The following is a 17184-nucleotide window of genomic DNA, read 5'->3' as shown; positions in this document are numbered from 1 at the left end:
ATCTATTCAACCAAATTTTGCAATTTTCACAGCTCACTTAATATATACCTTGAGTTTAACTTCATAGAAAGTAGGTATATCCTGAATTGTACGTGTATCACCTTTCTACATGCCAATTTTCAACCCATGTTTAAAGACTTCTAAGAAAGAACTGCCTCTCAGAATACAAGTACTACTAAAAATAACCCCTGGCTTTCTGGAAATCTTTGATTAGTATACTATGGAGCGCATTAATCCTCAATTTTTAATGCAAACTCATAGACAAGTAAATTTTAGCTCAAAATGGTCTAAATATATTTCTCTTTCACCAAAAGTTTCATTTCTGCAAATTTGTTGGTTAGTTTAAGTAAACAATGACATCAAAAGAACTATTTTGTGTCAGAGTAGGGCTACTTTTACATACGTTCTAAATTGGAGGGAGTGAATTGGTGGTCTGACACCAGTATGGGTTATATTTGTATTAGAAGATAAATGTTTTCGACAAGAAAATGTTAATAAAGAGAGGCGAACGATATCAAAGGGACATTTAAACTAATAAGTCGAAAATAAACTGTCAACGCTATGGCAAAAAAAAAAGAAAGAAAAACACCAAAAGACACACAACAGTATACAAAACACTAAACAGGAAACTAAAGACTGAGCAACACGAACACACCAAAAACCGGGGTGATTTCAGGTGTTCCGGAAGGGGAAGCAGATCCTGCTCAACATGTGGCAACCATATTGTACGTGATGTTAATGATTCTTCTGTATGCCTGAAAAAAAAGATTATTATTAAATATAAATTATGAAACTTTTAGTTTAACTTTAACTTTTCACCAGAGACCAAATGACGTAGATATTGGCAAGGCATGATATTCAATACAAATGAACATAAATATTGTAATCATATTATGGCAGCGTACTCTCAGTCAATTTAACTTGAGCACGAAAACTAGAGGCTCCCAAGAACCTGTGTCGCTCACCTGATTCTACTTTCGTTTTGAAAATCATGTAAAAATAGATTAAAATCATAACAGATACCCTAATAATGATTGAGGCCAAATTGGGTTTAATATTGGCCCTTTAATTTAATCAAAAGCTGAAGACTTTTGTAAAGTTTACAGAAATTACCAATAAATTCATTGAAATTGTAGAAAATGACTTTGTAAGCACAATGACAAATCAGCTACAAAGTAACAACACTTGGTCAGCACATAGGGTCCTTTGTTAAACTAAGTCCCCCGTTGGCAGCCATCTTGGTTAATGGATTTGCTACAAAGTAACAACACTTAGTCAGCACCTCATAAGGAACATTCATGCCATGTTTGTTTTCATTCCATTCAGTGGTTCTTCAAGAGAAGACGTTTGAATGTATTTCACATAGGGTCCTTTGTTACACTAAGTTTCCCGCTGACAGCCATCTTGGATGATTGATTGGCTACAAAGTAACAATACTTGGCCAGCACCTTATTAGGAACATTCATGTCATGTTTGGTTTCATTTCATTTAGTGGTTCTCTAAAAGAAAACATTTGTATGTATTGTCCATAGGGTCCTATGCTAAACGAAGTCCCTGCTGGCGGCCATCTTGGATGATTGATCGCCTACAAAGTTACAACACTTGTTTAGCACCTCATAAGGAACATTCATGCCATGTTTTATTTTTATTCCATTTAGTGGTTCTCTAAAAGAAGACATTTGTATGTATTTCCAATAGAGTAATATGTTAAACTAAGTCCCTCTCTGGCGGCCATCTTGGATGATGGATCTGCTTCAAAGTTACAACACTTAGCCAGCACCTCATAAGGAACATTCATGCCATGTTTTATTTCATTCCATTCAGTGGTTCTCTAAAAGAAGACATTTGTATGTATTTCCCTTAGCGTCCAATGTTAAACTAAGTCCCACTCATGCGGCCATCTTGGATGATGGGTCGGCTTCAAAGGAACAACACTTGGTCAGCACCTCATAAGGAACATTCATGCCATGTTTGGTTTCATTCCATTCAGTGGTTCTCTAAAAGAAGACATTTGTATGTATTGTCCATAGGGTCCTATGCTAACCGAAGTTCCCCGCTGGCGGCCATCTTGGATGATGGATCGGCTTCAAAGTAACAACACTTGGTAAGCACCTCATAAGGAATATTAATGTCATGTTTGGTTTCATTCCATTCAGTGGTTCTATAGAAAAAGTTCAAAATGTAAAAAGTTAACGACGACGACGACGACGACGGACGACGGACGCCAAGTGATGAGAAAAGCTCACATGGCCCTTCGGGCTAGGTGAGCTAAAAATGAAGTGTCACTTAAAAACAAATCAATAAAATTATAGAGACAGTGAGTTTTTAACATACTAAATGCATAGCTGTATCGAATACAGAATGATAAATTCGTTCTTCAACATGATATTTTCTTTATATCTGAATTTATAAAAACGTCCAAAGCATAAAAGGTTTATGTAAATACAAAATTATAAAATCAACACCAGGTTGTGGTTCCATGTTCTGTAGTTTTATTTATAACTGTCATTGGTTTTGTTATAAATATAGGTAGGAGAAAAATAATGTTTGATAACTAAGTTCCTATGGATTCATTTATTTTTGTCAATTAGAGAAAGGCAAACTGATATCATATAAAGCTGGGTAAAAGAGAAGACATCAAGAGAATAATAAACAACCGTAAACTAAGAACAACAGACAATACCTTGATCTGTAGAAAAACAACAGACAATACCTTGATCTGTAGAAAAACAACAGACAATACCTTGATCTGTAGAAAAACAACAGACAATACCTTGATCTGTAGAAAAACAATAGACAATACCTTGATCTGTAGAAAAACAATAGACAATACCTTGATCTGTAGAAAAACAACATTCAAGACGTAAACATGTGATATTCAATGTCGATTGGATATGCATGTATTATACTTGAACCTTTGTACGTCTTCACTACAATAGATTGTGTTGACAGGGTAAGCGTCTCATGCTTAGCATGCATTTCATACCAGACGAATCGGGGTTAAAACTTTTTTTGAGCGATCAAACTCCCCTTTATCATGCGACAGTGGTGTAACATCACATTATCAGAACTGTAAAAATCAGTGAGAAATGGCTAGATTCATCAGATTGACACGACGCACTTAATATAACAGCAAGTAACATAAAGACAAAAGACACAAACTACCGATCCCATAGTACTCACAGTAACTGCCAGTCTGTTTCAAACCAATTACAACAATTATTAAATCCTGTTTTCCCAGACTAACGTATCATTCTATACAAATCAAGTGAATTTGAAGATAATATGCTTTTTATATCTTAGTATGTGTTATATGTTATTCTATTCAATTTAGATTGCAAATACACTCAAATTTTCCGACAAATCATATCGTACACTATTTCCCAGAGAGAATCGTTCAACATCTTCAACATTGGATTGCAAAATTAGTTGCATGGATGTTTTTAGGCTCTTCAAACTGTGTATTGTTTTTTTCAGATTTTGTTAATTTGTCGACGAAAATTTCGGAAGATATTTCATGTTTTGTTTCAGAATAGTGCTCACTAGAAGGCAATCATAGTAGTTTTCATGTTGGAAACTTTCAGACCATCGTTTTTTTATGTCTGAGGGTATAAACATATCACTCAACAGATCGACACTTTCTTACTGACCTTCTTTATCGCAGGATATTAGTCTTTTTCTCCATCAGGAATACAGCTTTGCATCTAAAGATATGATAGAATTGAGAATGGAAACGGGGAATGTGTCAAAGAGACAACAACTCGACAAAAAAGCAGAAAACAGTCCTAGGCCACCAATGGGTCTTCAACGCAGCGAGAAAATCCCGCATCCGGAGGCGTGCGTCAACTGGCCCCTAAACAACAATGTACACTAGCTAGCGAAATAGACGCCATACTAAACTCTGAAACATATAAATGAACCAAAATGAAAAAAAAAAAAAAAAAAAAAAAAAAAACGAAAAACTAAAAAAAGCTAGAAGTTCCTGACTTTGGATTGGCACATAAATGCGACCGGGTTAAACATGTTTTGTGAGATCGCACCCCCCCCCCCCCCCCCACCCCTCTCCTCCTATCCAATGTGGAATAAACAAACATTCAGAAAGTGTGTTTTATGAGTTTTATCTTAAGCAATTCCACTTAATTGTCATCCTATTTGTAGGAATAAGGGGTGACCCTCTCCCTTTTTTCATAATATTTATAAATTTTGCGTGCTTGTTTGTATAAAGAATAAGAAGATGTGGTAGGTTTTCTAATGCGACAACTATCCACCAGAGAACGACTCAAGTAGATTCAAGCCACTATAGGTAATCTTACGGCCTTCAACAAATTAAAAAAACCTGTAACGTATACTGAGCTATAAAAGGCTCGACACGACAAATGTAACACAATTCAAACAAGAAAAATCAACGGCCTGATTCATATCAAACACATTATTATTAAATATGATAGAGAGCAACCAAAGACGATCACTGAACTATTGGCTACTGACTTGAGATAGGCACATACAAAATGTGACAGGGCTACAAGTGGCACAAGTGGTAGGTTTGCTAGCGCCACACCCCCTTACTTTGGACAGAATAGTAGTAGTATTACACAACAACATAAGTAAAAACTGTTCAATTTAGTTGAAAAGAGACTAATCAGATCAACACAAAGCACAAACACAACTCACAAAAATAATAAAGTCACAACCTACTGATGTAAGAGTACTCACAGTTATTGACAGCTAGTTCAAATCCAAGACAACTAATACATGTTTGGTTTTTTCGACGCAGTCGATATAAGGTTTCGATATTGTCATCTTAAGTATGCTAAACTAATTTAACAGCGTTGAAGTTTTAAGCTGACCTGTTCTATGGTTAGACGAAAATTGCATTGGCGGTGTTTGAACATATGTTTGTTTAATATTTTGTTATTTACAGATTGTAATAGTTTAAATAGAGATCCTATCTTATAACAATTATACAATTAATGTTTTCTTGAAGGATAGCTTTTTACTACAACAAAAAATATAAAGTAGTGGAAAATTTCGAATTTCAATATAGACTATACACTAGAACACATCCATCCATGCTGTATTTTTTGCAAAGTTTGAAAGAACGTTAACATTCAAACCAACCAAAAAGATATGAACATGCAATATGAAACGCTACACGGAAATATCCATCTGTGATATATATGTTTATTTGTTATTTGTGTGCTCATTTTTCAAAATTGTCAGACTTTTGACGTAAAATATAAGGCATTCAAATTTGATAAAAACTTTAAAATATAATTTTTAAAAATATGAAGGCGTCACATATCTTTATTTTAAAGATAGTACTTGTTTGTTTTCTTTCTCTATTTTATTTGTCTTTTCGTGTTTTTCTCATTTACTTATTGCTGTCTCATTGACGTATACCTTTTATCCTCTTATATATATGAATACAAAAAATAGTATGCGTATTTTGGAGTATTTGTAGATTTACATCCAATGCATTACATTTGAAGCCTTGCAGCAAATATGGAAACAGAATTAAAAAATACAGATATACTTCATTTGTGAACATCTGAATAATTTATTCTTCGTCTATATATTAGATTTTAGCGTTGATTTTTAAATCCTACAAGATTTAAGTATTTACAGACAAAAATGAGTCAATCTTATAAGATTTAAGTATTTGCCGACAACAATGAGTCAATCTTATAGATTTAAGTATTTGCAGACAACAATGAGTCAATCTTATATATTAATATATTTATCAAATTGATTTATACAGGCAAATGTTTCAATAATATGATGATCTGTCATTATTATTAAGCTGAACTAATGAGACCAATCTTCTTTAAATAATGACCTTAATAACACAATCAAAACCGATAAGAGTACAAAATATTTTTTATCTTATATGGTTATGTACACCATATTATTCAGAGCTGGCAAAACTAAGAAAACGATTGGAAATAAACATCTAGTAAAACTGTCAAAGATTTTTTCAACAATACAAAATTCTCTAAACAACAAAAAACATTTTGATATGACAGAAAATAACCGCTGACAAAGTTCCTAGCAAGGAAGAGTCACATCAATATAGAAAGAAAAACACCAACTAATACCGACTCAAACATTTCTAGTAATTACTGAAGGCAAACTAAAGAACGTAGTACTGTCACATTTGTAATAGAGTATATAAAAACAATAACATTAATTGTTTTTGGAATGTAAGAAACTGTTTGAATGTTTTAAATGAATGACCTGTTTAAATGGTACAACCGATTTGGTCGACAGATTTCAACTCTCTACACCACAACACATGTAGTTTTTGTCTCGCCTTGACGGAGTCAAAAAGCATGACATATGTATGCTATTTCCGGCGTCGGCGACGACGACGGCGGTGGCGGCGGAGTCAATAATGTATTAGTTTGTGATTAGGTCTAGTTCATGGTGAACCACTAGTGGTAGGTCAATGATATTTGGTATGCAGTTGTATAAGCATTGGCACATCTCATTACCATGGAGATTACTTGGCCCCGTCCCCTCAGTCAAGGTCTATTGACTTTGAAACTGCTTAGTTTACATGTATTAGTTTGTATTTAGGCCAGTTTAAGGGGAACCACTAGTGGAAGGTCAATGATATTTGGTATGCAGTTGAATAAGCATTGGCATATCTCATTTTCATGGAGATTATTTGGCCCTGCCCCCTCATTCATGGTCTATTGACTTTGTAACTTTTGCTTAGTTTTCATGTATTAGTTTGTTTTTAGGTCAGTTTAAGGGGAACCGTTAGTGGTAGGTCAATGATAATTGGTATGCAGTTGTATAAGCATTAGCACATCTCATTTCCATGGAGAATATTTGGTTCTTACCTGTCAGTCATGGTCTATTGACTTTGAAACTTTTGCATAGTTTACATGTATAAGTTTGTGATTAGGTCAGTTTAAGACGAACCACTAATGTTAAGTCAATGACATTCGGTATGCAAATGTGTAGGCATTTGCATGTTTCATTTCCATAGAGATTATATAACTCAGTCCCCTAATTATGGTTCATTGACTTTGAAACTTTTACATAGTTTACAAGTAAATGTTTGTGTTTAGGTTTGATTAAAGGGAACGACTTATGAAAAGTCAATGGTATTTGGTTTGCAGTTGTATTAGCATTGGCACATCTCATTTCCATGGAGATTGTTTAGCCCTGTACCTTTAGTCATTGTTCATTGACTTTTAATATTTGCATAACTTACATGTTAAAGTATTCAACATTTGTATTATCAAAATAACAAATAGGCGAGACATATCTCTGTGTTAACAGTTTATCTTATTTAATAGTATGGTCATTTAGTTGGAGAAAGGAAAACATCTTATTTTCTGTAATGCATTTGAAAAGAATTTTCTTGTAAGTAAAAAGATACATATGCTAGATATACTTCCTGGAACTGAAACATCTCTGGCAAAATAGTTTACTAACAGTTTCAATGCATTCGTATGGGCCCCTTAGCAGAGTTGCTTGTACGGTTATGAATAACAGTAAATGATCGAACTTAGAAGAAATACGTCTGTATTCCACTTAATAGAAAATAATTGATTAGACTTACCATTACCTTGATGATATTTTGCTTAAAATAACGATGAAATTTCTATATAATGCGGATATTTATCCATTGGAACTTTCTTCATTTAATTTGGATATTTCAGTTTCATATAAATGAAACTCCACACTAAATGTAACAATAAATGATTTTGGTCCTTTATTTTCTTTTTAAAAACGGTGATGTTTCTTTCCTATCGTGTTTACTCAGTTTTTTACCCTTTGATGAAATATCATGTTGGCAAAGGATTACACGAAGATAAAAGTTGTTATCTTCAAATTGTACATGACAAAAACAGGAAATGTTCAATGAAAACAATGATAATTTTAAAAGAAAAAAACATTTAATGTGTACTATTACATATATGAATAGGTAACACCTTGCGATACACTATGTATTATATAACTAACACAACTGATATTCTTTAAGAGCCAGCTCATACTATCGAACAAGTGAGATCACAGATCTTTGAGCTGTATTTTGAAAACAAAGTTCATCATGAAGCGGGGATTGTTTATCATCCTACTAATCCTTGCAGCACTAGGTATAATATGATTTCGTACTATTTGTAGTTTTTAAGTAACCTCATACTGACAAAGCTTTAAATCAACTACAGTGTCATACAAATGTGCTTCTACTTATATATGTTTGATTGAATATATTTGTTGAATTTCAGAATTGTCATTTTCAAGCGTGAATTTGACAAGATTATGTATCTGTTTTGTTGTAATTTGTTGACTTCGTTTAGCTGTGTTTTCCGAGATAGGTACATTTTCTGAAGATCTTTGAGCCCGCAATTTACAACTGTTTTCCAAAAATCTTTTTCGAAGAGTTAATCTGATTTTAGATTTTTTCAGTGATGTATTATAAAAATTACAAAAAAGGTAATAAAAGCAACAAATATTTGATGGCATGATTTTGCTGTATTCAAAGATTGCTTTCTAGATGACTTTACCCACATCTTGTGTTATCAATAATTCTTATGTGTCAATAGAAAGCAATATTGTTCTCATATAAAAAACAGTGTAAATCGCTTTGGGACATACTTATAGTTAAAGAATAATGTTAAAATTCATGTGGACCCTTTGGCTAAAATGGCTGCATTTTCACCTCAAAATTTACTCTGAGTACGGACAAACCTGCGCATCTGGAAAAGTTTTAAATCACCAATTATTGTCAGGTATCTATTGTCCATCTATTGTCCGTGTCAATCAAAACAGTTCACTTCAATTATTACCTGTGGGGAAGTTCTCTAACCTCTTTCCCAATTTAGTTTATTTTGGCACCCTCTGGAGGAATGAAAAAAAAAGTGCACTGCAAAATCCGGTTAAGTTTTTAATTTTCTAAAACATAAAATATATTTGAATTTTTTTATCTAGGGCATGCTATGCCTTAAAACTTTTCCAGATGCACAAATTTGTCTGTACTCAGAGTAAATTTTGAGGTGAAAATGCAGCCGTTTTAGACAAAAGGTCCACATAAACCTTAAATAGAGACTGTATTGTTTGAAAATTGATTTAAGAAAATCTACTTTATTTTATGATTTTTTCCTTGTCCGTGTTCGAATTTGATGGTGTTTACAGATAGATTGTTTAAAATGATTTTATAGTTCACTCGTTAGAAAAAAATAGCGCTTAAAATTTCTGAAGCTTATGTCTGGTTTAAAATTGCCTTTTGTATGTTAATCTCAAGATACGAACAAAAAATATGTAGGGCTTCAATAGTGAAAACACACATTGGAAATGTGGTGCACCCGACGCGTTTTTCCTGACTTACCTTTATCAGAAACGCTCAAATGAAAAAATTTAAAGATGTATGAAACCTTGAGTACGTCAGGAGCGTATTACCAAAGATTTACAATATGTATAACTTTAAATCGAACCGATTAGAGCGATAAAAAAAACGTGCCAACATTGTATAGACGTTATCAATATTCTAATATGATATTCTAAATAATAAAACAAAACAAAGAAACAAAATCCCACCAAAGCAAAGCAAAACATTCCAATATGACGAAAAACCCTTATTTCAAACGGACAAACGGTCAAGGTTAAATTACTTTTTGCGATCTGAACCATTTCATTTTGTTAATAGCAATCATGTGAAAGACCTAAAAGTTACTATAATTAGTTATCAAAGGTACAAGGCTTATAATCACATACTCCAGACGCTCGTTTCGTCTACAGAAGACTCATCAGTGACGCTCAGATCAAAATAGTTAGAAAGCCAAACAAGTACAAAGTTGAAGAACATTGTTCATATGATGGTTTTCCCCCAGAACAAACAATAAAGATCATAACAGATAAATCGCTAAACAATAAACTTTGGCTGATTTTATCTTTTGTTGTTATTCATGATTTACTTTTAATTCAATAATGTTTGCATGTATGTTACTTCAGTGGTAGCAGCAGAATCCTACGGTAGAAGATACGGAGGAAGGAATCGTATGTATTTAGCATTTATACTTATAGGTCATGAAACAATGTGTTGAGGTTTCAATATACTTGAAAACAAGAATTTATTATTGTCAATGAGATAACTATTCACCAGAGGTCAAATCGACATGTATAGTCCATTGTATGTCCTCATGCCACACACATCTAAATAATTCAATATTGAATTTTAATTTCTTTTTCAAAGTAACAGTTATATTAAAAATTATATGTTTGTATTCGAACAATTTCCCATTTACTTTTGGGATACGTAAATATGCATTGTTTTCTACATTATGGGTGTGTAGGTATGCAAGTTTGTTTTTATCTATTCAGTGCCTGTTACATTATCTCCTGATTATTTACTGTTGACATTTAGTAATATAACGAATCGGAATGTCCATATTTCGCATGCCGAATATGGTAAATTCGAGGCAACAGTAGTTTAGTAGTTTACCGATGTCCAAATCTCACAAATCTCTTAACAAGATACAAATCAAGACAGACACAAAGAATGAGGGAGTAACAAGAAACTTCAAAAAAATGCAAATACGGTCTTTAACAATGAGCAAACCAATACCGCATAGCCAATTATAAAAAGCCCAGATATAACATATTTAGTGTTTTGTGAACTCTTTTGAGTCGTAGTTTTTTTTTCAGCCGTTGTCAGTTTCTTTTGACTTATGCATTTTAATGTCCCCTTGGTATATCTTCAACCTCTTTTTTAAGAATGGAACAACTTGACATTTTTAAACAGTCTTTATTCAAAAATAAATACGAAATAAAGACTGTACTTTATATGTAAGGATCGCGAAAGTTGAAATCAATCTAAATACAGCTACATTTCAGCTTCATCCTCATCCTAAATAACTACCGAGTTTAACTTGTGTTTATATAGCTGGATCCTCTGGTTTTCTCGGATAAATACACACCTTAAAAAATTTGAAGGCTGAAATTTCATCGGCAGATGTAATAACTACCAGAGCAGATAACACAACGAGTGTTGTCAGATCCTTGTAAGCAAAGGTTGAATACAGGATCTGTATTTTAATCAGATTGAGCAAACATGATCATCGTGTTTACAAAACGCATTTTTTATTACTTTTTTCCTTTCAAGTTGTGTTGAATTATCTCTATTAATTAATATAAATTACTTTATCTACAACCCTTCGCATACTCAGTATAATGATTGTAATCTTTATACTATCATTATTTGAAGGAGAATAATTCATACCGTGTATGTTGACCTAATTTTGGCTGCTGGATCTGAATTATTGTCACGATAACCGATTATGTCTGCTTTGGTTGCTTACACAATTTTGTCAATATAACGAAACTATATATTAATTTCATACACGTTTAAGGCTTTGGTAGTTATTAAAAAAGGTTTAACCCAATATTTCTTTGGGAAAATACCTGTACCAATTCGGGAATATGGCAGTTGTTTTCCTCTTGTTCCGTTGGTTGATAACGTTTGATTTTTTTCAGTTTTTATGGACTTTTTCTTTTTGAATTTACCTTGGAGTTCAGTATTTTTGTTATACTCTTTCAAATGCTTGCTCACTAGAGATTATGACAAATGTTTTACAGTCGTTCCATTGAGTATTATAGTCAAGTGTTTGGTTTTGTCAGTTTTTATTGACTTTCCCTTTCTGCATATACCGGCAGGGGGAGGGTCTAAAACTTGTGGAATAGCCAAATTTATAACTATAATATACTATAACCAACATATTTTTTTTATTACATTTATTTGATCATTGGTCAGATCTCTATAGACCAATATTAATAAGAAACTAAAATATACTATAACCAACAACAAACAACCAAATCATCTGACAATTTATACATTGTACACAGTCAATTGTTTTGTCCATCTCAGATTATTGGTCTCATTCACATATTATCAAAGGAGTACACAAGAAGGTTTTCAAAGACGCACTCTGTCTCGCTTTGAATTAACTACATATTTTTCATTATTTCTTTCATATAACAAAACGTTTTAGCATTTGTTATTATCCTTTTTGTTAGGCTATAGACACGTGAGAAGGCACGGAAGAAAGTACTATGGAGGGAGACACTTACACAGGTACAGTCATAAGCACTATGGACATAGACATCGATATAGACACGTAAGAAGGTACGGAAGAAAGTACTATGGAGGGGGACACTTACACAGGTACAGTCATAAGCACTATGGACATAGACATCGATATAGACACGTAAGAAGGTACGGAAGAAAGTACTATGGAGGGAGACACTTACTCAGATACAATCATAAGCATTATGGACATAAACATCGATATAGATACGGATATGGACATAAGCATGTTTATGGTCATGGATATGTTCATAGTCATTTTCACAGTCATTTTCATATTCACAGGCATGTTCACGGACACAGTCGTGGTTATGGTCACGCATTCTACAATCTACAAATTAGACATGGGATAATTTACTTTAGAGGAAACAGTAAGTGAATATCTAATTGTATCAAAATCATTGTCTGCTGTTTCATTGTATACATTCACTTTATTTTACAAAATGGCATTTAAAGGATAAAGGAACATATATATATATGGCATTAAGCATATTAAATATAAACAAAAATTGTAGCAAATAAAACCCTACGTGATGTTATATTAAGTGTATATAAACCTTATGGTTACCCTAATATTGACGTTTCAACTACGAATGATAGTTTTAAATGATTAAGGTTATCATGTTTTTCGGTTCTAAAAGAATATATAACTTGATAAATTTCGTGCGTTCAGCACGCTTTAATGATTTATTTTCATCAGGAACGCCCACCCCTAAACTGCTTAAAGCAATGCATATATGAAAAATGTTTACGATCAAAGGAGGTCTACATTGGCCTTTTATCCATTTGATTTAGTTGTAGCTCTATTCCAGAAACTTCCATGTCTACGATTTTCTAATTAACAAAATTTATGTTAAAAATTATGTTTTAATTATCAAAATATAAATAATATTAAAGCCAGAATTAAAAAACAAAAAAAAACCAATTTCCTATAATGTAATTGAAAGATTTTTTTTTAATTACAGAATACTGAGAAAAAATTTCGATCATGAAATATTTTGATTAGTTAATTCAATTTACCTCAGTTTTGTTATCTGTTAACTGTTATCCATGTAAAACACTACGTAAGATTTTACTATATTTAAAAAAAAATAGAATGATTTCATTTTAGGATACCGTCTAAGTTGTAGTCGGCGTAGATTTTTAAGTCTTTGGGAAACGTGCAACCAATCATACCACAACAGCAATGTGTGTTTTGTGCAGTTAGGAAGCCGTCACCTATACACAAGTATTCAAGGTATAAAGCTTAAGAATACACACTTTTGGCATGTTTTCGTGCAGTAGTATAATGTTGTTTCAAGTTACCACAATGATAACGACGTTTATACATGTAAAGATATAAAAATTTTAACCATAAGTAACATTTTTAAATGAGAAAGATCGATTAAATATGATATAAATTTCTGAAAGAAAACCGATTAGTTTTGGTCCGATCAAATTGATTAAATAAAATAAATATAAAGCGTTAATTGGCTATTTTATAGTCCCTAGTTCTTTGTTTTACATGAGCCGACTCATGATCAGCTAAAACTGTCGCAGAGAAATTCATTTAAAATTAAAAGAGATGTAGAAGTTACCAAAAGGATATTCAATCTCATTAGTCGAAAACAAATTAACTATGTCATGGCAAAAAAAAAAAAAAAAAAAAAAAAAAAAAAAAACCAAACGAAAAACGACCAAAAGACCATAGAGTCACAAAACACAACACAGAAAACCAAAGATTCCACCAGCAAACGGGGTTGATCACAGGTGCTCCAAAAGGGAAATAGATCCTGCTCTATATGCTGCATCCGTCGTTTCGCTCATGTTAGTACTGATAAGTCTAGTTCGGTAGGCCATCTGTGATACTGATATTGCATAACAGTCAACCAACTAGTGATGGCGTCCGTAAAAGTTCTGAAGAGATGACGTCAACTTTAACACTTGAAATCTTGGTTTAATAACTTTCTTGTTATCATCAATCCTCTATCAAGGAAATCATAATAGGAAATTAACAATAATTATCAGCATGTATTCAAACATATACCATGATTTGAAATCATTACACTTGAGCTTGTGGTATTGCAAAGATTCATTGTGGTCAGCGAACTATATCATTGATTTAACCGTATAACCTGTATTCTGTCACACTAACATGTAAAAATAGTGCTATGACAAACAAATAAAAAAGACAAGACATAAGACAGCAAAGACATGTCTCTAGTGAATTGAGACATACATATCGAATCGTTCAACCAATTTGTGATAGTTACCGTTAGACTTATGAAGTGTCGTTCTTCCTCATAATTCTTTTATTGTGTAAAAAGCTGTTGATAAAATCCTTAAAGTGTGAACATGCACGAAAATAGCGTATTAATTGAGATATGTATACGCCATACGATTGTACAGTGAGTATGTTACTGCTGGGAAATGGGAAATTTACGATTGGGAAGTTAAAGTCATAGATTCTAGATGAAGTGATCCATCTGTGTCAATATCGGTGAAACATCAAGCTATAAAGCGCACTTTCTTGTTTCATTAGTTTCCTTCATTTCCAGTACACGGATATAAATGAGATGCAAAAACTCACTGAAATATTGGAGTAGTACTTATTTCAGGCAATAGTAAAGTTTTGGTAGTTTTCGAACGTTTGCGAGTTTTGTAAAAATATACTATACATCAATACCGTTAATTTTGTTTTTAAACACTTTCGCATATTAAAAGCAATTATATTTTTTTCAGTTCACAACAACAAACAGATCTTAGAAAACATAAAGAATCATCTCCATCACCACGTTCAAGAACATAAAAAAATTGCTTTAGAACATATCAAAAACATAACAGAGACGGCTGAAAATCATACCAACAACATTGAAGATGCGGCAAATAGTCACGTTGAGAAATTAAAGGAAGAAGCCGACAAACATATTTATGATATAAAAAAGGTCTCCTTAAATCACCTACAGCACCTAAAAGAAGCAGCAGATGAACAGATTAAAAGACTTAATGAACTTGCAAAACAAAATCTACACAATGCAGAGAAACAACACAAACAACATACCAGTGAACGTGAATACCAACATAAACGGCACTTAAGTGAACAGGAAGCAATAAATAAACTACATGAAGATACAATGCAGTTGATAAAAGATCTAAAATCGCACCCAAAACTCACCGATTTGATAGTGAAATTATAACGCAAGAATTTCACATAACTAAACAACTGTTAATGTTTTTAAAGTAGTTGATTTGTTTCACTCTTGTGTTTTAACTTTTAAGCCTCTTCACGTGGTTCGGTACTTGGGGTTCAAATATGTGGCTTTATTGGAGAAGATATATCTAGAAAAGCGGACGCATACAATTTATAAAGTGTTATCTCCATTTTTTATGTTACAAAAACATTAAATTAACTCATGTGCTAACATTGGTTTGGTGTTTTCACTACTTAATTTGATTAAAATATTTCACCTTATAGTGCAACACTTAGTGAATAATAAAACTTTAAATATAAGTGTGCATGATGTGACAAATACAATCCATCTCAGTTTACGTATGGTAAACATGTAAGCCTTTTTATATGACATATCGAAAACTGTCAAAGTAATTGTTTGCTATCATTTTCGATAGTTAGATACATATATATATATATATATATATAAAAGATGTGGTATGAGCGCCAATGAGACAACTCTCCATCCAAAATGGCTTAACTCGATCAAAGAGAATATAAAAAAAACAAGTAAACATACACAGAACGAATAAATTTGATCTATGACAAATATAAATACAATATTAATAAAAAAAGATGTAAAACAATGTCACAAAGACAACTCTAACCTGGGACAAAATGACGTTAAATAAGATAACGTACACAGCTAAATTTAGATATAATAATTTTTATGTACGTATTGTCATCGGTAAAATACACGTGTCTTCATGATGCAAACAAAATCAGAATGATCACGTTTTCGTGTGTGCTAAGCATACACCACACTCGTAATTCATGTATTGGGAACCAGTGGGTGTCTTACAAATGTACTCACGCTAGAACTTATCACTGTTCAGCTGCTGCCCGAATAAAAAGTCATTATGTTCCTCTGGTACGGGACGAAAAATTACACTAGTTCACTCAATTTATTAAAAATTCGAATTTTCAGTAAACAGGTAGTAGTTATCTGACAAATATACAATAAAGTACTCACACATTGCAATGCATCACTGGCAAGCTGTTGACAAAATTTTGAAATAGAAAAATAACAAAAATACTGGACTCCAAGGAAAATTCAAAACGGAAAGTCCTTTATCAAATGGCAAAGTCAAAAACTCAAACACATCAAACGAATTGAAAACAACTGTCATATTACTGACTAGGTACAGGCATACCTCTGACTTGTATGACAGTCGTATAAAATTGCATTATACTGAAAACATTGTGTAGCAAAACAAACACACATAATAAATAATAAAAATGTCAAAAATTGGGTGCAGCAGTAAACATTGTGTTATAATCTTAATCACTATAAAAACAAATAACTATGGAGACAGGCTTATAGACACTCTGTAGACAAAGCACATAAACAAAAATAAAAGACAAGAATACAAAAAAAAAATGACCATAGCACAACAACACAATGTGGGATGTATAAATACCGAGCCACACCAAAAGGATATAACCAAAAATGGACTTAACAGTAAAGATTTAAAATAAACAGACAAAAAATTTGAACACTATAACACGTAATTAAGATAATAGATATCGTCAGTACCTAGAGTCTATATTTCAAGATCATTATGTATTATTTGAGAAGTTGATACGGAATATTTATCAACAATGTCTTGGTATCTTCCAATGAACTTTTTAAGAAAGAGGACGAGACGTGCCTTGACATAACCCTGGCTCACCGAATTCCTGCTCAGACACTGTTTACATTTTATAAAGTCTGAGTAGCAACTGCAAGCTTGAATATATACCGAATGAGTTGAGAAATGTATTTCACATATGCAGGTGAAGTTGGTATATTGCTACTAAGGTGGGAGAAATTGATAACTTCAAAATTAAAATTGTATCGTTTGTCATAGATTCTGGTACTGAGATGACCACTTATATC

The 17184-nt window shown here is 32.6% G+C and overlaps 1 protein-coding gene across 2 annotated transcripts; it reads left to right on the top strand.

Annotated features, from left to right (window-relative positions):
• The first annotated feature begins 8005 nt into the window (after positions 1 to 8005).
• LOC127737519 (histidine-rich glycoprotein-like) lies at positions 8006 to 15333 on the top strand. 2 transcript variants are annotated; one of them, XM_052248310.1, is made up of 6 exons: positions 8006 to 8111; positions 9967 to 10011; positions 12028 to 12085; positions 12383 to 12468; positions 13209 to 13334; positions 14819 to 15333. In XM_052248310.1, exons 1-6 carry the CDS (start codon positions 8066 to 8068, stop codon positions 15271 to 15273), a joined length of 816 nt encoding a protein of 271 aa, XP_052104270.1. In that variant the 5' UTR covers positions 8006 to 8065; the 3' UTR covers positions 15274 to 15333. The 2 variants fall into 2 exon arrangements, with proteins under 2 accessions (XP_052104270.1, XP_052104269.1); XM_052248309.1 differs by having other exon boundaries at positions 8008 to 8111; positions 12028 to 12468.
• The last annotated feature ends 1851 nt before the right edge of the window (positions 15334 to 17184 follow it).

The sequence above is a fragment of the Mytilus californianus genome, unplaced genomic scaffold (assembly GCF_021869535.1).
Source record: "Mytilus californianus isolate M0D057914Y unplaced genomic scaffold, xbMytCali1.0.p SCAF_4, whole genome shotgun sequence".
Taxonomy (NCBI): Eukaryota; Metazoa; Mollusca; class Bivalvia; order Mytilida; family Mytilidae; genus Mytilus; species Mytilus californianus.
Note: the sequence above shows the minus strand (reverse complement) of the source record. Positions and strands in the feature narration are given on the sequence as shown.